The 26,627-nt window shown below is 43.1% G+C and overlaps 1 protein-coding gene across 1 annotated transcript in view; it reads right to left on the minus strand.

Annotated features, from left to right (window-relative positions):
* Nucleotides 1–26,627, minus strand: part of LOC124550654 (golgin subfamily A member 6-like protein 22) — a 105,401-nt gene that overhangs the window by 26,528 nt on the left and 52,246 nt on the right. The window contains exons 6-8 of the mRNA XM_047125378.1: nt 20,052–20,233; nt 13,193–13,258; nt 3,135–3,284 (exon numbers count right to left, since the gene is read on the minus strand). Coding sequence (XP_046981334.1) covers nt 3,135–3,284; nt 13,193–13,258; nt 20,052–20,233 — 398 coding nt within the window. The remainder of the gene's footprint in view (nt 1–3,134; nt 3,285–13,192; nt 13,259–20,051; nt 20,234–26,627) is intronic.

Genomic DNA, 26,627 nt, shown 5'->3' on the forward strand with positions numbered 1-26,627 from the left:
AGGTTGTGTTTTGTGCAACTTTGTGCGCAGGTGTTTCATGAAGTTACAGTAATACACTGCTGTGACCCTTGTTACACATCGAACTGTGTCATAATGATTCCTTGGTGAACATAAACAGTAATCATCATCTACTTGAGCTTTGATTGAGAGCGTCGAAATGTTTTGGACGTGGAGTACCTGAAGCTCTACATTCATTGTACTGCGATTTCACCTCCGGTCCAAAGTCTCCAATCGACATTTCATCAATACCAGCAATTCGACACAAGAATCCTTGACCTTCACGGTCGAATTGTTATTTGAGCATGGTTGCAATGACCAGGCGTTTCTACTTATCTTAGGCAGACAAAGTGCAGGATCTATCTCGCAGTATTTTTCTCTTCTTCAAATTATTTGTCGGAATACGGAAAACTGGTGTTGGGGGAATTCCCGTGGCTTCAGGGAGTTCCTTACAAATAGCACTGCGATCTTCTTCAAGAGCATCTGCCACAAGCCTTACATATCGTTCATCCGTTGACGCTTTTGGCCTTGCAGATCCTGGATTATCCTCCATACTCCCACGACCACCACGAAAAGGATTAACCCAACGTGAAACTGTACTATGGTCCTCTGCAAACTCACCGCAAACTTCACTTGAAGTGCTGTGGATTTCGGTTGGGTTTTGACCGCACAAAGTTTTGATCTTGATGCACGACCTCTGGTCTTTAATAGTCACAGTACCCGAGACCGTGGAGGGCTCTTATCTACCTCTCGCCAATTTTATGTTAAGAGTACACAGCGAAAAAACAAAAAGAAAAAAAGAACGTGCTTATTTCTCAAGTTCCTAACTACATCTGACCATCTGACGTAATTTTCATTGTTGTTATATCAAACAATCCACAGTAATACCAATGTGTGCATTATTTGTGAATTGTCCCTCGTATTTATGGTATGTGTAATTCAGAACTTAAATATCAATCAACCGAAGCAAATTGATGCAACTCTCAAAAATTATCGAGAAAATCTACTTTGAACCTTTCAAAGCATCTTTAATAGACCAAAATAAAGGTCACCATTCCGTAGTCAGCCTGGCTGTGTGGTACTCGTAGAACGTTCGCCTGCCACGTCGGCGGCATAAGTACGATTCCAGGCCGATTGAAATTATTAAATGTTCTACTAGCATTTCTGAGATGCGTAAAACACATAACGATGGAAAAAAATCTGCAGCACATCATGACTAGTGATTGCTGGATCGTTTGTTCGAGTCTCACTTCGGTCATTACATTTTTCTTTTGTTGTACATCCTCGAATACCTACGTTACTTGCTACAGTTTTTATTGCCGCTGTATCAAAGTTCATCACTTGAGAACAGCTCTACCGATTTGGGTGAATTCTTTTTTGTTGTGTTCGTAATTATCAGGACAAGGTTGTATGAAGACAGTAGGAGTTGTCCATTAAATTACAGGCCCATGTTATTAACGTCGACATGCAGCAGAATTTTGGAACATATATTCTGTTCGAACATTATGAATTATCTCGAAGAGAATGGTCTATTGGCACACAGCCAATACGGATTTAGAAAACATCGTTCTTGCAAAACACAACTAGCTCTTTACTCACACGAAGTGTTGAGTGCTATCGACAAGAGATTTCAGATTACGTATTTATTGATTTCCAGACGGCTTTTGACACTGTACCTTAGAAGCGGCTTGTAGTGAAATTGTTTGCCTCTGAAATATCGGCTCAGTTATGTCATTGGATTTGTGATTTCCTGCCTGTGAGGTCACGGTTCATAGTAACTGGCGGAAAGTCATCGAGTAAAAGAGAAGTGATTTCTGGTAATCCCCAAGGTAGTGTTATAGACCCTCTGCTGTTCCTTACCTATATAAGCGATTTAGGTGACCATCAGAACAGCTATCTTAGTTGTTTGCAGATGATGCTGTTGTTTATGGTCTAGTAAAGTCACCGGAAGATCAACAAACTGCAAAACGATTTAGAAAAGATGTCTGCATGGTGTGAAAATTGGCAGTAGAACCTAAATAATAAAAAGTGTGAGGTCGTCAACATGAGTGCTGAAAGGAATCTGTTAAACTTCGTTAGCACGATAAATCTATCAAATATATAGGACGAGAATTCAACTAAATGCCTAGGAATTAAAATTACGAACAACTTAAATTTGAAAAGAACACTTAAAAGTGTTGTGGGGAAGGGGAACCAAAGACTAGTTTATTTATTTTTAGAACATAGAACAGTTCTACTAAAGAGACTGCCTACACTACACTTGTCCGACTTCTTTTGGAGTACTGCTGCGCGGCGTGGGATCCTTACCAGATGGGATTAACGGAGTGCACCGAGAAAATTCAAAGAAGAGCGGCACGTTTTTTGTTATCGAGAAATAGGGGAGAGAGTGTCATTGAGATGATACAGGATTTGGGGTGGACATCATTAAAATAAAGGCGTTTCTCGTTGCGCCGAGAACTTTTCACAAAGTTTCAGTCACCAGCTTTCTCCTCCGAATGAGAAAATATTTTGTTAACGCCGACGTACATTGGAAGAAAAGATTATGTTAATAAAATAAGGGAAATCAGAGCTCGCACGGGAAGATATACGTATTTTTTTTCGAGAGCTGTTCGAGACTGGAATAATAGAGAATTATTGTGAAGGTGATTCGATGAACCCTCTGCACGCACTCAAGTATGATTGGCAGAGTATCCATGTAGATGTAGATGTGAACCGCCACTCAAGAACAGAGACATTTATTTCCTTCTTCCGTTCGTCACAGGTTGAAATGACTCGGCAGCAAAAAATGGCTCTGAGCACTATGGGGCTTAACATCTGAGGTCATCAGTCCCCTAGAACTTAGAACTACTTAAACCTAACTAACCTATCACACACATCCATGCCCGAGGCAGGATTCGAACCTGCGACCGTAGCAGTCGCGCGGTTCCGGACTGAAGCGCCTAGAACCGCTCGGCCACAGCGGCCGGCACTCGGCAGCAGAGATACATTCCTTTCAAGAGAGTGCCTCATCGATAGCAAACGAAGTGAAATGAAAATGAGTGAAGAACGAAGAGGGGGGTGGGTGGGTGGGGGGGAGGGAGGGAAGGCGTGCTGTTAGTAGCCAGACCTGGACCAGCGCTCCAGGGCAGGGCACTGACCTCCATCTCGCGCTTGCGGTCCTCCTCCAGCTGCTGGTCCAGCTGGAGCCTCTGGTCGCACTCCTCCTGGAAGTCGCGCAGCAGTCGCTCGCACTCGCTCTGGACGCGAGACGTCGCTTCCAGCTCCAGCGTGGAGAGCCGCTCCCGGGCCTGTAAAGTGCAAGAAAAGAAAATATGTGACTGACGCTTCTGTTCTCGGCACATTAAAAATGCTTCTATGCTTTCCAGTACATTCTTCTACATGTCAAATAGATACTGTGTTATTGAAGATATTCCCCGATACTAGGACCTTTTCCTCAATTTACAAGTTATTCGCCGAGCACGTAACCAATCGAATAGTACAGAACAAGCAGTTGATTTTAATAAGGCAAACCAACGAGCGGACTTTGAATATACTATTTGCCTTGAATACGAACTGTTGTTGTTGCTGTGGTCTTCAGTCCTGAGACTGGTTTGATGCAGCTCTCCATGCTGCTCTATCCTGTGCAAGCTTCTTCATCTCCCAGTACCTACTGCAACCTACATCCTTCTGAATCTGTTTAGTGTATTCATCTCTCGGTTTCCTTCTACGATTTTTACCCTCCACGCTGCCCTCCAATACTAAATTGGTGATCCCTTGATGCCTCAGAACATGTCCTACCAACCGATCCCTTCTTCTAGTCAAGTTGTGCCACAAACGTCTCTTCTCCCCAATCCTATTCAATACCTCCTCATTAGTTATATGAACTACCCATCTAAACTTCAGCATTCTTCTGCAGCACCACATTTCGAAAGCTTCTATTCTCTTCTTTTCCAAACTAGTTATCGTCCATGTTTCACTTCCATACATGGCTACACTCCATACAAATACTTTCAGAAACGACTTCCTTACACTTAAATCTATACGCGATGTTAACAAATTTCTCTTCATCAGAAACGCTTTCCTTGCCATTGCCGGTCTACATTTTATATCCTCTCTACTTCGACCATCATCAGTTATTTTGCTCCCGAAATAGCAAAACTCCTTTACTACTTTAAGTGTCTCATTTCCTAATCTAATTCCCTCAGCATCACACGACTTAATTCGACTAGGTCTACCTTCCATTATCCTCGTTTTCCTTTTGTTGATGTTCATCTTATATCCCCCTTCCAAGACACTGCCTATTCCGGTCAACTGCTGTTCCAAGTCCTTTGCTGTCTCTGACAGAATTACCATGTCATCGGCGAACCTCAAAGTTTTTATTTCTTCTCCATGGATTTTAATTCCCACTCCGAATTTTTATTTTTTTTCCTTCACTGCTTGCTCAATATACAGATTGAATAACATCGGGGATAGGCTGCAACCCTGTCTCACTCCCTTCCCAAGCACTGCTTCCCTTTCATGTACCTCGACTCTTATAACTGCCATCTGGTTTCTGTACAAATTGTAAATATCCTTTCGCTCCCTGTATTTTACCCCCGCCTCCTTCCGAATTTGAAAGAGAGTATTCCAGTCAACATTGTCAAAAGCTTTCTCTAAGTCTACAAATGCTAGAAACGTGGGTTTGCCTTTCCTTAATCTAGCTTCTAAGATATGTCGTAGGGTCAGTATTGCCTCACGTGTTCCAATATTTCTACGGAATCCAAACTGATCTTCCCCGAGGTCGCCTTCTACCAGTTTTTCCATTCGTCTGTAAATAATTCGCGTTAGTATTTTGTATCCGTGACTTATTAAACTGATCGTTCGGTAATTTTCACATCTGTCAGCACCTGAATACGAACTATAGCTGTAAAACTTCAGAGGTTGTGCCGGCTGTTTTCTGAGTGTTGTAGTAGCACGGCAGCATGTTCTGCAGTGGCTCGTTACAGAGTAGTTAACTCTATTTCGTTAGACTTCTTTTTCTTATAAACATTTTTATTTTTACCTGTCACAGGTCAAAGGTGGACAACTCCGATATTAATATTCACTAATAGATGTCTGGATACTCTTATGACATAGTGCATACTTTGAGGGCCGTTCTGGGTGTTTCGCCGCCCTTGGCGAGATCTGAAAAATGACGACACCTCTTTTTCACAACCAACAGTCTCAAGCTCATATTATACTCACTTCTTATTTCATTTCATTGCAAGAAAAGGGACTAATACATTTGTGGAACCATTTTCTGGAGCGAATGAATTTTTCCTTGAAGTTAGAACTCACAATATACTGACGGGAGATACGCCGAAGCATCAAACTAGGTAATCTGGATAATCTTGGTGTTATTTCGTCTCTACTCCAGCGCTGGACAGATGTGAATCAGCGTCATGTTCGTTTCCACTTTGTGCGCAGTAGCGTATGTTTTAGTTTTGAGGTAGGTAGAGGCAATGTGTTTTCTTTGGTCAAAGTAACAAGTCTTATTATGTAAGTGTTCCGTACGCTTTTGAAAATATTTTGATCTTTTAACACCTCCTGTTTTTTTATTTTCTCACCTCATTTACTCAATTCTTTCGTTGTTTTATACGAAATTAATTTTTTCCGTCTCTTGCCACACCTAAAATTTTACCAGCCTAGATAGCCGCCTAGTGTTGGCTAATGCTAGGAGTAGAAACGGTCCTGTATACTGATAGAAGCCGACCTCGGGGAAGATCAGTTTGGATTCCGTAGAAATGTTGGAACACGTGAGGCAATACTGACTCTACGACTTATCTTAGAAGAAAGATTAAGGAAAGGCAAAGCTACATTTCTAGCATTTGTAGACTTAGAGAAAGCTTTTTACAATGTTGATTGGAATACTCTCTTTCAAATTCTAAAGGTGGCAGGGGTAAAACACGGATGCAACCATCACGATGCTGTAAACAGAAACTGGATTCATCCGAAAACATGACGTTTTGCCATTCGTGCACCCAGGTTCGTCGTTGAGTACACCATCGCAGGCGCTCCTGTCTGTGATGCATGGTCAAGGGTAACCGCAGCCATGGGCTCCGAGCTGATAGTCCATGCTGCTGCAAACGTCGTCGAACTGTTCGTACAGATGATTGTTGTCTTGCAAACGTGCCCATCTGTTGACTCAGGGATCGAGACGTGGCTGCACGATCCGGTACAGCTGTGCGGATAAGATGCCTGTCATCTCGACTGCTAGTGATACGAGGCCTTTGGGATCCAGCACGGCCTTCCGTACTACCCTCCTGAACCCACCGATTCCGTATTCTGCTAACAGTCATTGGATCTCGACCAATGCGAGCAGCAATGTCGCGATTCGATAAACAGCATTTGCGATTGGCTACAATCCGACCTTTATCAAAGTCGGAAACGTGATGGTACGCATTCCTCCTCCTTACACGAGGCATCACAACAACGTTTCACCAGGCAACGCCGGTCAACTGCTGTTTGCGTATGAGAAATAGTTCGTCAGCACGATGTAGGTGTTGCCACCGGCGCAAACCTTGTGTGAATGCTCTGAAAAGCTCATCATTTGCATATCACAGCATCTTCTTCCTGTCGGTTAAATTTCGCGTCTGCAGCACATCATTTTCGTGGTGTAGGAATTTTAATGGGCAGTAGTGTAGATGCTTTGTGGCCAGAGAAGTGTGTGTAACCGCTATTTACCGTCACCGTTACCCGAACTAGCCGTTATTTTGCAGGAAGAATTGAATAAGGTTGCCTTGGAAACCACACAGGACCTGTATTTATCTATTCCGAAACGACTGGAAGCTGTTTTGAATGCCAACGGCATTCCTACACCGTATTAGGCATGGTAATGGGTTATGTTTGTGGTGTTTTCGTATTTTTGTGCACACTTTCTACGAGAATTGTTCCATATGTCACCGAAGAATAAAAGTTTAGAATGAACTTAATTCTCAGATGCTTTCGCCATCAAAATCACCAGTTACACTCAGAAGACACGTTTCCGAACTGAAGCGTTTGGGAAAATCTGTAATACGTTTTTCCCAATGCAAATTCTGACCAGTAAACACACTCAGGAATTATGAACAACCAGTTCCACATATCTATGTTCCTCCATGCAGTATTATTATTGATGATCATATCTGAATGATATTGATAATCATATTTGAATAAACTCTGTTTTTTTGAAGATAAGCAATGGACCATTCTCAAGAACTAATTAATAATGCATTCGAATATTTCTATAATAGCCGTTTCTATTGTTTCAACTAGGTTGAGTTTTATTATGATTCCTGTATGGTCAGCTAGCAGCTAGGAGCACTCATTTTGATTCATCAGTTTAAGCGAAAAGAGAAGTGGTTTCCAAATTCAGCCCTGTGGGTATATCTTGTCTTGTACAGAACTGATATGATATATTTTCATTCCGCCCCTGAAGGAAATGGTGGGCTGTAGGAGATCATTGCCCTTTTCAGCCTGTAGTTGTAGTTTGTTCTGTTGTGGCGCCATTTAATTATGTTAATTGAGTGTTTATTCAATTTTTTAGGCTTTTTGATTGCATATAAAAGTATAATTGAGAGGAAGCTGTTGTATTATGTTTTATTCCTTTCAAATCCCGGTATTCCCCTTACGGCTGAGGGTAGAGCCTCTCAGTTGGAAAAACCCCAGCTGGGATTGGTTGCCTAATGTTCTGACTTATATATCTTCATATTACCTCAGTGGCCTTGACGTGGTATTGCGATCGTGGAATTACGTTTATGTAGAGAATTTACGTCAAATTACGTAGAAGATGAAAAGCTTAAAAATCTAGTCGATGCAGAGAATATTGTCTCCTTCTGTAGGAGTTGACTGAAATATTTTTGCTCAATAAGTAACTTGTTCTATCTATATCAGACTGCTGCAACGTCCCAAATTCTTGCAGGCGTTCTTGGTCTGTTGACAATCTCATTGATCTCTTCGTTTCCCTGAGGATTCTGTTCGAGTGAAGTCGGAGAATAATGTAAAGAGGAAACGCATACTCGAATTTCGGAAAATTAAACATTGTAGGGTCATGCTGTAAGAATGATTTTTAAATTTGTTGTTACGAAGTCTGATGAGTCAGAATCTGGAGACTTGATCTTTTATTCTGTCTAGCATATTTTTGAGTGCTTGTACAGGTAATTTGTTGAGAAGTCACAGCATAGGTCTCCATCTCTTCGAAACATCCTTCGGTCCGCAGATAGAATCTTTTTCGTTCGGTTAGATGACATAATCGACGCTTGTGATCTATATTCGAGACTGGGGCGGACAAACATTTTGTATGTAAGAAGGGCAACTGGCTGTTCCATCCCACGTGTTCGGTATTTCATGAGACGTAGTAAGTTAAGTAGCCTTTCAGCTAGTTTAATTTTTTCCGATGTGTTTTTGTGCCAATTTAAGAGTTCATCTAGATAGATTCCGAGATATTTAGTATTTGATTGTGGAGTAATTTCTTGTCCCCAAAGTCGTATGATGAGTTTGTGGGGGTCCTTTTGTTGGCAATTAGTACGATTTCTACGCCTGATCAGAATAAGTTGACTTTTGGTTGGATTAGATCTGATTCTCCATTCATTGAGGCAGGTTCCAAGTTTGTTGATGTAACTGCTGGCTTGTTCACTGACTACATCGCTAGTGAGAGCGTCACACTAGTAAGTGGTGCCACCAGCTTACAGAGCTATGTCCTCGCTGCGCCAGGTCTAGGGATGTCAGAAACGTATATCGTATGTAACAACGGAGGGATGGCGGCACCCTGGGGGACTCCCGCTTTGAGTATGAAGCAACATGACTTTTTGACTCGTAGTTGTACTTTTCTATTTCCAATGAAGCTAGATATTAATTGTGCCATTTCAGGTGGGAAGTTGAAACTTGGCATTTCGTGAAGAAGTCCCGCACGCCATACCTTATAAAGAACCTGTTCTATGTCCATAAAGGGGGTATTAGTCGCTGTCACGCTCCCGGCTGCTGCTACCTTGCTAACAAATCTTAATAATGGATCGTACGATGTATATTTTCCTAAGCGTTGTGTTACAGGGCATCTGACATAGGATTTTATTAAGCTGCGAGAGAAACTGTATCTCCAGATAAAACCACGACGTCAAAATGTTAAGCAGATCGATAAGAGTTGTGGTATTGGGAATCTACACATGTGTAGTCGTAGGGGCTTGTTTTATTTCCAAATAACATTTTTCAGGCAGCGCGGTGTGTGCGCTAGGTGCAGCAGTGACTATGATAATGGACTCTGACTTGCTACGGCTGAGATCAGACCTTGTGTCTGGCGTTGCCCACCAGGAGCTGCTTTTGCACAAGGACTCGGCAGTGTGTACTGACGCATCATAAACCCTGTCTGGCACACCGTTTACGAACGTGGGATACTGAAACGTCGTGCGCATGCTGGATTGAAATTCCCGATTTAACTGTAAGTGTACTGACTAGGGTTGCCAGTTATCACTAAAACAACAACAATTTAACGTAAAACTTAAAACCGCTCAAAATTAGCGGTTTCTGAAATAACCGATAATCGGTTTTCTGTTACAACTATTTCCTACAATAAATGTCGAAATCGAATAAAGAATAAAAAATTTTGTCTGCTTTAGTTTCGAGATACATAGTGTGGTGTCACCGCCAGACACCACACTTGCTAGGTGGTAGCTTTAAATCGGCCGCGGTCCATTAGTACATGTCGGATCCGCGTGTCGCCACTTTCAGTGATAGCAGACCGAGCGCCACCACACGGCAGGTCTAGAGAGACGTACTAGCACTCGCCCCAGTTGTACGGACGACGTAGCTAGCGATGCACACTGACGAAGCCTCGCTCATTTGCAGAGCAGATAGTTAAAATAGCCTTCAGCTAAGTCAATGGCTACGACCTAGCAAGGCGCCATTAGCCTCACATGGCTTGTATCTAAAGAGTCTCACTTGTCTCGTCAAGAACGATGTATACAAATGATGGATTAAAGTTAAGTATTCCAGAAGCTACGTACTTTTCTTCATAGCATTCATTACGTATCCTGTTTCAGACCTATCTCTAGCCTGCGTGAGTTAACGCGTGCCTTTCGGCTACTTCCGAGTGGCGTGGCTGTCTTGTTACGCCACAACAGTTGGCGACGAGAGTAAAAGCGGTCTTCTTCTTTATCCTTGCTTTGCTTCACTTTGCTTGTGTCATGGCTTCGCCACAATCTCCAGATGTACTGTCCGAATTTTATCGCTTGCAGAATCAGCAGACGCAGGCGTTATTGGATGCCCTTGGACACCTCGTTCAGGGTCAACGTGCAATGCAAAACGATGCGGCAGCCGCCGCTCCACCGCTACCGCAGCCACAACATGCTGTTGCACCCCCGTTCCGGCCATTTGACCCAGCTATGGAATCCTGGATGGAGTGGTCACGCCAATTTGGATTCCATCTCGCCGCCTACAGAATTCAAGGTAACGAGCGGCAGCCTCTTTTATTGGCCTGTGTAGATGTGTCCACCTACCGTGTAATAGTGAAATTGTTTCCCCAACGCGACGTAGCGACTCTGTCCTACGAAGAAATTTTGTCGGCGTTAGATGCCTATTTGAAAGAAACAGTAAATGTCGTTGCAAAAAGGTATACGTTCTTTCGTACAAAACGTACGGCCGGTCAGACTATTAGAGAGTTGGTTGCAACATTGCAAGGCCTTACTGGGGATTGTGCTTTTGAGTGTGAATGTGGACTTCCTTATTCAGATACAATGGTATGTGATGCAATTGCACAGAACGTTTCTGATGTTCATATACGGGAACAGATTTTGAAACTAGTTAATCCCTCCCTTCAACAAGTGATAGACAAATTAGATAGGCAAGACACACTTGACTTTGCACAGGAATCATTTGAAACTTCGCCAGCCGTGTGTCACATTAACCGGCCCGCCGGGTGCGCTGCACGGAACGATAAACAGCCCTCGCGCTCGTCCGCGCAGCTGCCGCCTAGCTCTCCACGTGTGCTGCGTAAGCGAGCAAATGCAGTGAAATCATGCCCGCGGTGTGCGACTAGACATTCGCGTGAACATTGCCCATCACGCCAAGCTATTTGCTTTTACTGTAATAGGAAAGGACATGTTCAAAGTGTTTGCCAGAAAAAGCTCCGATCGGCCGCTCACACCCATTCCAGGCCCTTTGCTTCGCGCCGGAATCAAAAATGGTTCAAATGGCTCTGAGCACTATGGGACTCAACTGCTGAGGTCATTAGTCCCCTAGAACTTAGAACTAGTTAAACCTAACTAACCTAAGTACATCACACACATCCATGCCCGAGGCAGGATTCGAACCTGCGACCGTAGCGGTCTCACGGTTCCAGACTGCAGCGCCAGAACCGCGTGGCCACTTCGGCCGGCACGCTGGAATCGAACCATGGACAATTGGGCTCGTGAACCTTCGCCCATGGAAATTCATGTAGTTAATTCCACTCCGTCCAGTGCCACTTTCTCTAACAGTGACTGTGTTCGTCCCACAAAACGTGTGCGTCGCCGTCGACGGAAATCCCGTCAGGTCGCAAGTGCTTCTGTACCTGTATCAGTTCAAATTGCACGAGAAAGTCGCTCTTGTCGTCAGCAGGACAATAAACTTTTTGTAGACTTGGACCTTGGAGGCGAAGTGATCCCATTCCAGCTCGATACCGGAGCTGCAGTTTCATTGATCAATCACGACACGTACAAACAACTGGGCAAACCTCCGTTGCGTGCCGCAACTGTACAGCTCACTAGTTATTCAGGACAGCAGATCCCTGTGTTAGGGCAGTGCACTCTTCTTGCAACATACAAGGGACAAACAAAACTTGTGTCATTTTACGTTCTTCGTTCTTCTACTGCAGTGAACTTGTTTGGTTTAGATTTATTTCAATTGTTTAACATGTCTATAGTCAATCAGGTACTATCAGTGAACGAGACTGTGCCTTCAGCCAGTGTTTCTCGTCTATGTGAAGAATTTGCAGACATTTTTGCACCGGGCCTTGGTTGCACTAAGAACTATGAAGCACATTTGGATCTGAAAGTAAACGCGCAACCGAAATTTTTCAGAGCGCGCAATGTTCCCCACGCATTGCGTGATGAGGTAGCAAGAACATTGCACGATTTGGGATCACAAGGTGTGATTGAATGTGCGCAATGCCTCTTCTCTTTCAGCTCCGCTTCATCGCTTACGCCGTACAGGTGTTCCGTTCGTCTGGACGACGGAATGCGAACGCGCCTTTCGCCAGTTGAAATCGGCGTTGCTTTCAAATACTTGCCTTACGCCATTCGATCCCCAGAAACCCCTTTTGTTGATGGTAGATGTAGATGACTTCTTACAATTATCACAGTAATAATTGCAGAATGCACATTACAAATACAATGCCAGGTTTAACGTTCACGTAACATTTCTAGCAATTACATTTTTTGCAGCTGCTAAGCCACTTCACCTTCAGGGACAACGAAGTAGTTTGCAAGGCAATCTCTGATGCTGTTCGCAATATTTCCTCTATGGACTAAACGAGGTGACATGTCCTGCAATCCCTGAATAGCTAACGTATCCTCAAACGACATAAAGAGTATAAAACAATATTTTCTCCATCCGATCATGTAGCAGTTGAAGTACGTGTAATAAACGTTTTGACCTCATTCCCCTCCAGCTTAGAAGTCTAACAATAGTTCCTCCTCACTCAAGTCCATTTCACTAACTAATCAGTTGGCAATATCTGCAGTTTCGGACGCCGGTGATCCAGGAGTGTTCACCACAGTCACCGGTGACCATCACTGGCGAACGTCACCAGTGTCCCAGTGTGAAACGGGCCTAACGGTTACAGTAACGTCTCAGCAATGATGTAACAGTATTGTTACTCGTTACCATCAGCATTGTTATTAAAATAGCACTGGTCGCTTATCCTATTTTCTATTGTAATTTTATATTTTAAAGCAATGGAAACCTTACGAAAAAATTACTCGTTTTCAAAAAAGGTTTAGCTAAAAACCAAAAATTTTAACACTGCTTCTGTCATTAATTGATATTTTGATTCCTTTACACGGTTCTTAGCAAATAATAAAAAAACATCTGTTGCAACCGAAGCCAAAAAAATACCGGAAAATACCTGTTATTCAGAAGTACAATACTGGTATCGTTCTTAACAGCTCGCATTTCCACATCCCTACTACTGACGAAAAAAGACCAAACACGGTGATTCATAAGTCACTGATAGTGTAGAGGGGCTTACCTTGTGGACTGCACTGTCAGCAGAATCTCGAATTCCTGAGTTAATCTGATCCGTTGCCTTCTCGATCTGGAAAGACAAGAAAGAAAAACAAAAATCAGAAATACCACCAGTGTAACATGCCGTCATTCTAGATTTCGCGACTTCTTAAAAGTAAAGTGACGATGGTACCTCCAGAGTCTGAAACAGTGAACAAAATTGTGTAGTCTTTTATTAATAATGGAACCAATTGTGGAGGATTAATGCATCCTCAGGTGGCAGGTGGCTTAGTGCCGAGAGAGGTGCTGCGCCGTTGGTGTAGCGATCCTTGACGTTTGAGGTCTGAGAATAGACAACTAATTCTCCAGAAGTGGTAGTATTTTATTAAAGGACAGTCTCTTAGTAAAGCTTGGCCATATCGTGTGCCATAGCATAACAGACAAACAGAATATTGTATTTGAAAACATAGGTTTTTTTTTTAATGTGGTGGATTTCTCTACTATTATTAAAAAAGTAAATGAGTATTTATGTTTATGATCATTTTCAAGAAATATATAAAGTTTATCTCAATGTTTACTTCATGAGTGATGTATGCAGGTATTATGTATCTCCACTGGTTCCTATTCAGGGATTTGATATGTATTGATAAGCATGTAACGTAATGATGAAAGTACACACAGCAAAAGAAGTTTTCCATCACCCCAGTTCCCAAAACTCCTCAAGATGGACGTTGACTGTGGATATTCTATCACAGACACAGTCCCTTTGGCTGCTCAGAGATACCACTAAACCCGTCCAAACACCTAAACAACCCTGCATGAGCAGCGCCTATTAGACGGAGGGGGTCAGACAGCCGAGAAGTTCCAATCATTCCACCAGTAAGGAGGTACATGGCTCGTGTTCTTTGTAGTTCAACCATATCTAGACGGTAAATACCGCGGTTCGATTGCGTCCGCATTGTTACTTCGTGCCAGAAAGGGCTCTCAACAAGGGAAATGTCCAAACGTCTCGAAGTGAACCAAAGCGATGTTGTTCGGACATGGAAAAGATGTAGAGAGGAACTGTCGATGAAAAGCCTTGCTCCGGCCGCCCAAGGGCTACTACTGCAGTGGATGACCGCTACCTACTTACTATGGCTCGCAACGCCAACATCTTGAATAATGCTTTTCGTGCAACCACAGGACGTCGTGTTACGGCTCAAGCCATGCGCAGTAGGCAGCATTATGCACAACCTCACTCCCGACGCCCATGACGAGGTCAATCTTTGCAACGACGACACCATGCAGCGCGGTACAGATTGGCCCAACAACATGCCGAATGGACCGCTCAGGATTGGCATCACGTTCTCTTCACCGATGGGTGTCGCATATGCGTTCAACCAGACAATCGTCGGAGACGTGTTTGGAGGCAACCCGGTCAGGCTGAACGCCTTAGACACACTGTCCAGCGGGTGCAGCAAGGTGGGGGTTCCCTAATGTTTTTGGGTGGCATTATGTGAGGCCGACGTACGCCGCTAGTGGTCATGGAAGGCGCCATAACAGCTGTACGCTACGTGAATGGCATCCTCTGAGCGACAGTGCAACCATATCGGCAGCAAATTGGCGAGGCATTCGTCTTCTTGGACGACAGTTCGCACCCCAGTCGTGCACATCTTGTGAATAACTTCCTTCAGGATAAAGACACTCGACTAGAGTGGCCAGCATGTTCTCCAGACATGAACGCTATCGAACATGCCTGGGATAGATTGAAAAGGGCTGTTTATGGACGAAGTGACCCACCAACAACTGTGAGGGATCTACGCCGAATCGCCGTTGAGGAGTGGGATAATATGGACCAACAGCGCCTTGATGAGCTTGTGGATAGTCTGTCCTGCGGCACGTATCAGCATTTGTCTTTCTCTGTTGTTAGTGTACACTGTGAATTGTGTGTGGATGAAGTATTTGTAATTTTATCATCAGGTAACTTATTTGTATTTTGCATTAGGCTTCCGCTGGGGGATGAACTTAAAATTCTCAGCCACTACTGCGACCATCCTTGGCAAGCATGGGCCGCGTTTGCATGCGTCATAATGAGGGGACTGGGAAATTAGTTGGTTTAGTTCAAAACTTCGTTATGCTGAACTAATTCACAGTCAGTTAGCTGCACTCGGCATGCACCTAGGCGAGATACCTGATGCTCTTTCTTGTTTTTCTGCGTCTTTTCGTTAGGTTATCAATTTTCTCAGCAATCAGTACCGATGTTCTTGTAGTGTTTCTGTATCATTCTATCTCAAACCCACCCACCTGCGCGGAGATCTTTCGGACATGTTTTTGCATCCTTCTGTTCTTTTGTAATTACTTTTATTGTTTATTCCGTGATTAGATTTGCATTAATGCATCTAGCAATAAATGAAATTGTTGTATTGATCTTTAGTTTCATAGAGCAGCCTGATGGCAACATTTACCAATATTTCTATTGGGTTGTGGTACCCATGTTTCATGTTGAATTGGGCCACCCCTGTTCAATTCAGATAGTCAGTACATGACTCTGCACGACTTTGCTTTTTACTTCACATGTTCGTATATGGGGTCATCGGGTCTCTGAGCAGATCAACAGATTCCGATCTCTCAGGATCTCTGAAGTATGTCAGATGATCAACTGACACCTCGCGCTAGGGTTTCTAGGGAAGCGTTCTAGGCCCTCTGTTCTTCCTAATCTATATAAACGATTACAGAATACATTCTAAGGCGTCCCCTTAGATCGTTTTCAGATGACGCTGTCGTTCATCAGAAGATAAAAAAAAGTAGAATATGTATGAGACCACGTATTTGCATGGAGCAAAAAATAGCAATTAACACTAAATAATAAAAATGTGAGGTCTCAGACCCAAATACTAAAAAATTCCATGTGGGCAAGGTGAATCAAAGACGATGTTTTAATGACAGAACACTTGGAACATTCAACAGGGCTACTGAAGGCACTGCACACAATGGACTCCTCCATCCTCTTTCACAGTACTCCTATGGAGTATGGGATCCTTAGCAGACCGTATTGATGCAGAGAATTGGAAATGCGCAAAGAAGGGTAGCTCGTTTTGTATAGTGGAGATGCGGAGTGGCAGTCATTAAAATAAAGGTGTTCTTCGTTGCAGCTACTTCCTTTCCCCAAATTACAGTCACCAACTTTCCTCCTCCAATTGCAAAATATTTTCTGATTCCCACCAAAAGGAGGGAAATGACCATTCTGTTAACACAAGCTGAATCAAAGTTTGCATGGAGTGATTTAAGTTTGCATTTTTCCCATTAGCTTTTCGAGAGTAGATCCAAGCTGCTTAAGTATTAATAGATTGTTGTCATCAATGTGTTTCATAATATTAGAGCACAGTGTGAATTCTAAAATCATACTGCCAATAGGCGCTAGTGAGATAGACTTATACTCGTAATGCACCAGATTAGTTCTGTTTCCAATGTAGTGTATTTTTATAACCTGAGAAGATTTCTAGTCTTTAGACACCCACCTTCGATCGAAAGAGCGGTTGCGTGTAATTACTAAAAATGAATGTATTTCGCCTTCATACTCTGAAAGGACCTTGTTGGTATACAGTTTCTATTGAAAGACTTTCCTTCATCAAGTGAATTAAGCAAGGGTATCTACGGTAAATTTCTTATGTTAGTACTTGTTCTTTACTCGAATTATTACTGCATCTTTTTTCATGAGATAATTATACAAAACTATGATTACTAACTATGCTTTGAAGATGCAGTCGTTGTTAACATTACCATTGCCATCACACAGTGAAAGAACAGGTTGTCTCTTTGTGTTTGTACGTTCTGCATATGACTAAAATTTATTCGAGTTTGCCGCCAGATTTCGAGACAGAGTTTCGTTGTAGAAACTATTAAAAGCATATCGGATTGAGTCGACATTAAGTTCAGAGATTGTGTAACCTGGTCCTATAGATTCTCTGTTCTTTTATAAGATGTGGTATGCTTCTTTAGTTGCTTTTACAACTGTGTCCTGACCTATTTCATATACCATGGTGAAACACCACAAAAATCTCAATGCTGATAGATGTAATTTGAACCCCCATTCTCCTAAATGTTTGTTGAATGTCTTAACCACTTTTGTGCCTCTCTTTGTGATGGTCCTTTAATGTTAAGTATTTGTCCAAAAATATTGTTTCTGTGTACCACAGCGCAAAAGGCAGTATGTATGTGACCCTGTGTATGGTTTTATGTGGTCATAGGAAATAAGAAACACGGTAACCAGACCTGTGTAAAAAGTACATTTACTATAAGAAAAAAGTAAAGAAAAACATTGTTTCAATAAGAAAAGTTCACGAAATGATGGCGAAAACAGTAGAATGGACCCTCGGCTGATAAAAATGTGCTATTTAACATTTGGCGCCAGCTGGTTAATGAGGAAAATTAAGTTTTCTTTCAAATACACAGCATAGAGGTGAGATAATGAAACAAAAAACTGATAAAGCATGCTTGATATCCCAAAGCGAACAGGGAGAGTATAGCCAAAAGGAGAATTCTTCTTATGGGGCAGCCGAAACTGAGTAAGTGCATTTTGAAAAATGAAGAAATTTCAGAACAGTTGCTTAATCCACAAACTTTTATTGTGTTCATGAACGATTTTGCGACACTTAAAGTTCAATGATCTGGTTTAAAAATTAAAATAACTTAATCATTCTGCGATCATCCTCACACCAATGGGTCCATAACAACATTGGGGGTGAGGATTGACCTCAGAATGATTAAGTGAATTTTTTTTTTTTTGCGCCAGATGATGGAACTTAAAGTGCTCCGAAACGGGTCGTGTATACAATAAAAGATTGTGGATTAAGCAACTGTCCTGCGGTTTCTTCATTTTTCGAAACAAGAGTTGTCACCTGATAAGGGGAGGCTCCCAGCGGTGGGATCGACTTTTAGAAACGCTCTCTATGGTTATGCAGGATAAGATCCCAGGTACCATACCCTGAAGCCATTCACCCTCCTGGACCTTCGTTTGCGAGTAATTCACGAAAAATGATGTCGCTATTTAACGTGACTCCCACACCTTTGAAACCGTATCATTGTAAACACTATTTGCGTAGCATAATGGCCAAGGCGAGAGTTTCACATGCAGAATGTCGTGGGATCGAATCTCTTCAGGTGATTTAGATTTTATTTTTAAATTTTTCTCAAAATGGCTTTGATCATTATTTTTTTTCGATTAATTGGTTTAAGTGTAAGCCTTCTTCTATTTCTTTGTCGCAGCTTTTACTCACCGTATGAAGTATTATACTTGTTCTCATTTTTTCTTTACAATATTCTTTTTCCATTCTGAATTTTTGCGATTGTGAATTTAATTACATTTATTTACCTAGTATAAAGTTTAAGCACTTGAAAATGCCGATCTATTATTTGAAAAACACAAGACGAAATGATATCGCTATATTCACAGCGTTGTAGTGTCAAAAATGTTTTTCTGTTGCAATATGTGAATTTCTTTTGGAACATAATCGTCACACAAACATTTTAAACATAAATTCATATTGCACTATAGACAAAACAACTTAGATGAAGATTTAAACGGAAGAAGGAATTAAAAGTAAAGGAAAATTCAAACTAAACGAGAAGTAGAAATAATGAATGCATTATCATGGATGAAAATATAGGATTATAAACAAAAGAAATGAAATCGAAATTAATATGTAAAGTTAAATAACGTCACATAACAAAGATTCCAAGTGGAAAAAGAATGATTGCAAGAAAAATGAGAGCAAAGGGAAAATTGATATGATAGTTAATATAATGTGATAAAGGAACTCAAATAAGAAAATACATTTAAACAAATTAATTGAATAAAGATAATGATCAAAGTAATTTTGATAAAGATTTAAAAATAAAAAAAAATTAAAGTATCTGACAAGATTTTAATGCATAACTTACAGCATGTGAGAGCTTTACCCTATCCATTGCATTGCACAATCAGTCCTATACAACACTACATTTTTAAAGCTATTGAGCATTACACAAAATTCCAAAACTTTTTTCGTTGATTACTTGCAAACGATTGCCCACCAGGGTGAATAGCTGCAGGGTGTGATACCTCGGACCTTACCCTACATCACTATATAAACGGTTTCAAAAAATCGATGCCATTGCTGGGGACTTCTAGTAGAGAGTAAAAATTATGATAGTTTTCCAGTATGTTATACACAGTCTGTCATGTATCAAATATGCTGCACCTTGGCATGTTCTCTTGCTCAAGAAGGAATCTCTATGTCTGAGCACATTAGCCAATTTGGAGACGAGCTAACTGGTTCTACAGAGCAAGATTGCTCACTGTGCCAAACTAGTCACCTTCACCCTACCACCATGGCTTCCGACCCATGCCAGCCATTCCACCATACATCAATGTGCCACCTACTGCCTCGACAACAGCGAGCTCACTGCACGAGGGGTATCAGCACAGTATGGGGCAAGAGGTGTACTGCTGTGAGTGACAACCACGCATATCTCTTGCTGAGCCCACTGAATGGAGGAAATGGACAGATTATAAGGCAGCAGGTGAACACCTGTGAGTTATATACACACGTTCATTATCTCCTGAAGGCCCAAATGGATGGAGGGGATGGGCAAAATATGAGACAGTATGTGAGCAACTGTGAGTAACATGTCACATCCCACATCTTCTGCAGCTCTCACTAACTGGAGAGGGTGGACAAAGACTGAGACAACAGATAAACAGCTGCGAGTGACACACCACCTGTCATATCTGATGGAGGCCCAACTGAATGGAGACTTCGGTGAGAGTAGGGGGACAGCAAGTGTACGGGCCCACACTGAACAGAGTGCTGGGGCAGGGTTCAGGGTGCGGGGTGTGGGTCAGACAGCAGCTGCAGGTGACTCACCGCCTCCCTGATCTCCTGCAGCCCGCGGTCGCAGCAGCGGCCCAGCCTGTCCAGCTGGCCCTTGATCAGCTCCTGGCACACCAGCTCCAGGCGGTCGCGCGCCTCCTGCTCGTGCCGTGACAGCGTCGCCAGCACGCGGCCGCACTCCACGCTCACCGCCTCGCGAACCACCGCCTCCGAGTCTGCAACCATAATGGCACCACTGCATGTTTGCAAGTTTGTCATATCGACTAATGTCTGAGGTAATATATCAACAAAGTCAATAGTATCTGCAATTTAACAACGACTGCACCTGTGTTTGTAGATACTCAAACGGCACTACAGCTAATGAGCACACCTCATTTAACAATATAGCCAACACTTAAAAGAAGTTGTACCTGTGATGGGGTCTGATAGATCATATAAAAATGTCTGATCTCCTTCTCATCCTTCGCCATTAGGACCATGGAGCCTTACGTTCGATTAGAGATTATATTAGATTAGTACTTGTTCCACAGATCATGAATATGACACTTTGTAATGATGTGGAATGTGTCAGGTTACTAAAAGGTGTCTATACAAGATACAACATTACACAAAATATTACATGGCACTTTTTGTGGGGGTTGGGGAAATTACCCACTTACTATATCCAAAAATTCATCTAATGAGTAGAAGGAGTTGCCATTCAGAAATTCTTTTAATTTCCTTTTAAATGCTATATCGCTATCTGTCAGATTTTTGATGCTATTAGGTAAGTGAACAAAGACTTTTGTGGCAGCATAATTTACCCCCTTCTGAGCCAAAGTTAGATTTAACCTTGAGTAGTGAAGATCATCCTTTCTCCTAGTGTTGTAGTCACGTACACTGCTATTACTTTTGAATTCATTCGGATTGTTAATAACAAATTTCATAAGTGAATATATATATCGTGAGGCTACAGTGAAGATACCTAGCTCTTTAAATAAGTGTCTGAAGGATGATCTTGGATGAGGTCCAGCAAATATTCTGATTACACGCTTTTGTGCAATGAACACTATTTTACTCAATGAGTTACCCCAGAATATTACGTCATACGAAAGCAGAGAATGAAAATAGGCGTGGTAAGCTAATTTACTAAGATGTATATCGTCAAAATTTGCAATGACAATAATAGCATAAGTAGCTGAACTCAAACGTTTCAGCAGATCTTCAGTGTGTTTTTTCCAGTTAAACCCCTCATCAATGCATATACCTAGAAATTTTGAATATTCTACCTTAGCTACCGATTTCTGATCGAAGTTTATATTTATTAATGGTGTCATTCCATTTACTATGTGGAACTGTATGTACTGTGTTTTGTCAAATTTTAATGAGAGCCCATTTGCAGAGAACCACTTATGATTTTCTGAAAAACATGGTTCATGGTTCATTCTTCTTATTCCGTAGACCGAAGTGATTAATGCCGTAACTTAAAACATGGAGTTATCACGTTTTTATTCTTTTGAGAGGAACTTAAAATCTTAAGTACACTCGGGCCACATAAGAAAACATTTTCAAACAAATTAAACCCCGCTTATACCCTTTTCAGGACTGATAGTTACGCGTTTGGCCGCTATAGAGCATCTGGTACTACTTTTTTAGTGCAGCTGTCGTGTTTTGGTTGAGGTGGTTGCCACATCTTTACTATGTGCAGGTTTGGATACTCGCCAACAAAACGCACGTCTTCAGACACCCTCTTGTACTGTTGTTTAATCAGTGCTTTCAAGAAAGGATGGCTACAGTGATCGTGAGTTTGACAGCGAATTTAGCGGCTCAGGCACTGAAGAAGAATGTGATGTTACTTCATTAGAACTGAAAGTGACGACAGTTCATCACCTGAGCGGCAAGTCTCTCCAGATGTACGAGATAAATACATCCACTGTACTCCAGCCAGCTCCTACAAGATTGATGTTCACAGGAAACCATTGTGAAATACATGGTTAGACTTCTTAGCCACACACAAATTAAACAATACAAGTTTCACGATATTTTAGTCGAAGTTCAGTGCACGAGTATAGTCGTGATTTTATTATTGATGATCTTCAAAATTTTGTAACTCATTATTTTGAGCTTTAAAAGTTGTCTTTATATGTCTATGTGCAATGGCATTCAATATAGGATGTTTTTCATTAGCGCTGTACCCACACCCACTGTTCTACGTTTAACTCTACAGCCGACCGCGATGGCCACGCGGTTCTAGGCGCTGCAGTCCGGAACCGCGCGACTGCTACGGTCACCGGTTCGAATCCTGCCTCGGGCATGGATGTGTGTGATGTCCTTAGGTTCGTTAGGTTTAAGTAGTTCTAAGTTCTAGGGTACTGATGGCCTCAGATGTTAAGTCCCACAGTGCTCAGAGCCATTTGAACCATTTTTTTTAACTCTACATGTGCTATGTTTAAAACAACTGCAGAGATTAGGATAGTAACAATTCATCTTTGTTTAAAGAAGCAAAGAAATACCAGACTGGGGGGGAGTCCCATTTCAGCGACCACAGAGTTTGTGATTGAGGAGGAGTAATGTGCATCTCTTGGTGTTAAATTTCTGTCCAGAATGCATATATGTATGTATGTTTGTGTGTATGTGGAGGGGGCGGGGAGGTTGTAGATTATTGGTGCTCCTCACTAGCTCTCCTAGCGTTCCTTTCTCATTCCATACTGAGTAGACTAGGCTGAAGCAACTCTCCTGTGCTTCTCAGCAGTAAACTTCCCAGCTCATTCCCTATTGAGCAGAGTTGGATGGAGCAACCTTCCAGTGCTCCTCAATCCCTGCATTCCTTTCATTCCCAGCGCTATTACCCTGATGGTGATGATGTTTGGTTTGTAGGGCGCTCAACTGTGCAGTCATCAGCGCCCGTAAAAAGTCCCACTTTTTACACAGTCCAATGTTCTCACAATCCAATCTAGCCACTATCAAGAACGATGATGATGATGATGATGATGAAATGATGAGGACAACACAGACACCCAGTCCCCGAGCAGAGAAAATCCCGAACCTGGCCGGGAATCGAACCCGGGACCCCGTGATCCAGAGGCAGCAACGCTAGCCGCTAGACCACGAGCTGCGGACACTATTACCCTGGCAGTGGTGTGCAGTGATGCAGCAAAGCTAAGCTTTGGATGTAGCTAGTAAGGAAATTGCATTTCAACAAGACATTGCAAGACTACCCTCACAGATGGTTTGGCTGTTGCTCTGGCGAGCATGCTCTCCCCAACTTCCACTCACTGAAAACTTCTTTTCACGGCAGAGTGGCACTGGACCACTCGCTAGTATCATGGAATGAGGTGTGCGTATCTGTACTAGAAGGTCAGTTCTGCTCAACGACTGCCCAGGTTAGGTATGCTGTTTTTGCCAGACGTGGCAGCTCTGTGTGGTTAATTCAGGAGCCTATACATGCCCAGATGACCTACAGCTACTGCACACACGCACTATAAGTAAAATTTGCTGTCCTTCCTGGTGCTGCAATTTTAGCAAAGAGCACACCAGATAGACCAAGGATGGTCTATACCTGGGTCAGGTGAGGATGTTTAATAAGAAGTTGTGTTGTTGTTGTGGTCTTCAGTCCTAAGACTGGTTTGATGCAGCTCTCCATGCTACCCTATCCTGTGCAAGCTTCTTCATCTTCCAGTACTTACTGCAACCTACATCCTTCTGAATCTGCTTAGTGTATTCATCTCTTGGCCTCCCTCTACGATTTTTACCCTCCACTCTGCCCTCCAATGCTAAATTGGTGATCCCTTGATGCCTCAGAACATGTCCTACTAACCGGTCCCTTCTTTTTGTCAAGTTGTGCCACGAACTCCTCCCCAATTTTATTTAATACTTGGGTTAATGTCAAAGTGGATAGAAATACCACTGTTGCATCGCTTAGCACCAGTATGAGATGGCAGCGGCGAAGTCATTAAATTACTGATTCTTCAGAAAATGAACACAAGGAAACATTTACAGCTGATTGGCCAATCATAGAGCTCTCTCTGCAGACCAGAGAAAGACCCTTGGACCCTCGTGTTCTACCACCTTCTTGTGGGGCTCTGGAGGATATACATGTGTTCCCCATTACATTCTAATAATACAATAATTCTGCAGCTCCTTTTAGAATGTTGCTGTTCATACATTCCTGGAAATGGAAAAAGGAACACATTGACACCGGTGTGTCAGACCCACCATACTTGCTCCGGACACTGCGAGAGGACTGTACAAGCAACGATCACACGCACGGCACAGCGGACACACCAGGAACCGCGGTGTTGGCCGTCGAATGGCGCTAGCTGCGCAGCATTTGTGCACCGGCCCCGTCAGTGTCAGCCAGTTTGCCGTGGCATACGGAGCTCCATCGAAGTCTTTAACACTGGTAACATGCCGCGACAGCGTGGACGTGAACCGTATGTGCAGTTGACGGACTTTGAGCGAGGGCGTATAGTGGGCATGCGGGAGGCCGGGTGGACGTACCGCCGAATTGCTCAATACGTGGGGCGTGAGGTCTCCACAGTACATCGATGTTGTCGCCAGTGGTCGGCGGAAGGTGCACGTGCCCGTCGACCTGGGACCGGACCGCAGCGACGCACGGATGCACGCCAAGACCGTAGGATCCTACGCAGTGCCGTAGGGGACCGCACCGCCACTTCTCAGCAAATTAGGGACACTGTTGCTCCTGGGGTATCGGCGAGGACCATTCGCAACCGTCTCCATGAAGCTGGGCTACGGTCCCGCACACCGTTAGGCCGTCTTCCGCTCACGCCCCAACATCGTGCAGCCCGCCTCCAGTGGTGTCGCGACAGGCGTGAATGGAGGGACGAATGGAGACGTGTCGTCTTCAGCGATGAGAATCGCTTCTGCCTTGGTGCCAATGATGGTCTTATGCGTGTTTGGCGCCGTGCAGGTGAGCGCCACAATCAGGACTGCATACGACCGAGGCACACAGGGCCAACACCCGGCATCATGGTGTGGGGAGCGATCTCCTACACTGGCCGTACACCACTGGTGATCGTCGAGGGGACACTGAATAATGCACGGTACATCCAAACCGTCATCGAACCCATCGTTCTACCATTCCTAGACCGGCAAGGGAACTTGCTGTTCCAACAGGACAATGCACGTCCGCACGTATCCCGTGCCACCCAACGTGCTCTAGAAGGTGTAAGTCAACTACCCTGGCCAGCAAGATCTCCGGATCTGTCCCCCATTGAGCATGTTTGGGACTGGATGAAGCGTCGTCTCACGCCGTCTGCACGTCCAGCACGAACGCTGGTCCAACTGAGGCGCCAGGTGGAAATGGCATGGCAAGCCGTTCCACAGGACTACATCCAGCATCTCTACGATCGTCTCCATGGGAGAATAGCAGCCTGCATTGCTGCGAAAGGTGGATATACACTGTACTAGTGCCGACATTGTGCATGCTCTGTTGCCTGTGTCTATGTGCCTGTGGTTCTGTCAGTGTGATCATGTGATGTATCTGACCCCAGGAATGTGTCAACAAAGTTTCCCCTTCCTGGGACAATGAATTCACGGTGTTCTTATTTCAATTTCCAGGAGTGTATTTCACGAGTAATGAAGTGCCAACAGTAACATCTGAGGTGCCCATAGTAGTATTTGGGGTGCCCGCAGTAGCATTTTAAACCTTAGGAGGTTGTATATAGCAATACAAAGTTGTTCTAATATTTTTGTGTGGCAGTTTATAGTGTCGCAATGTTCAAACGAGTGGTAGTTCACTTCTTCTCCAGTCAGGAGACCAACCGATGTGGCGACTGCGGCATACAAACGTCTTTTGAAAGACTGTATCCATTGTGTTCATGAAAGTGCGCACCATAATTTGGCCAGCGACTTAGATTCCATCCTTGGTCATGACCCTTAAAGGTTTAACCGTTTTGTACAAAAATCTAAAGCAAAACAATCTCGTATTTAAATCGTTGAGATAGAAACCTTAGATATTTCTAATGTATTGCTACGTAAGTGTGCCGGTCACGATGCTGCATAGCAAAACCAAGACAGAATGGCCAAAGTTCGATATAGGGTCGTCTACGACAAAGGCATCTCCATTTCATGAATAATAAGGGTTTCTGACCTTTCGTGAAATGAACATACGCTATCTATCATTTACGATCGAAATCAGGGCCTATCCACGAAGAGACCTGTCATCCATTGATCTGGAGTCCAACATACACCCTCTTAAGATCACTCCAAACGCCCTCTGCTCCTCGACGCTTCATTTTATCGCCATTACAATAAAGGGAGGTAATTCATGGGATATGATCGAGGTCCTATTCCATAAGATTTATGATACTGAATACACAATATTAATCAAAGATCCTCACCTGACCGTGTTTGAACGGTGCTAATTAATTGACGACGCAGGGCAATATTTACATAACAATCATAATTTTGCTTATGATCACATACGCCTTTCGAAATTTTCGAATTGGTCTGAGAAATCACTTATCTGACAAGGATAGGTGATGTGACTGGATTACAGCGCCAGAGGTTTGCTTACTATGGCTTAGTGCAACAACGAAATCAGTGTAGGCAACTTTGGTGTTATTTGTTTTGTGTTTTCCCGAGCGACTGTTGCTTGTGCAGTTTTAC

The sequence above is a fragment of the Schistocerca americana genome, chromosome 9 (genome assembly GCF_021461395.2).
Source record: "Schistocerca americana isolate TAMUIC-IGC-003095 chromosome 9, iqSchAmer2.1, whole genome shotgun sequence".
Taxonomy (NCBI): Eukaryota; Metazoa; Arthropoda; class Insecta; order Orthoptera; family Acrididae; genus Schistocerca; species Schistocerca americana.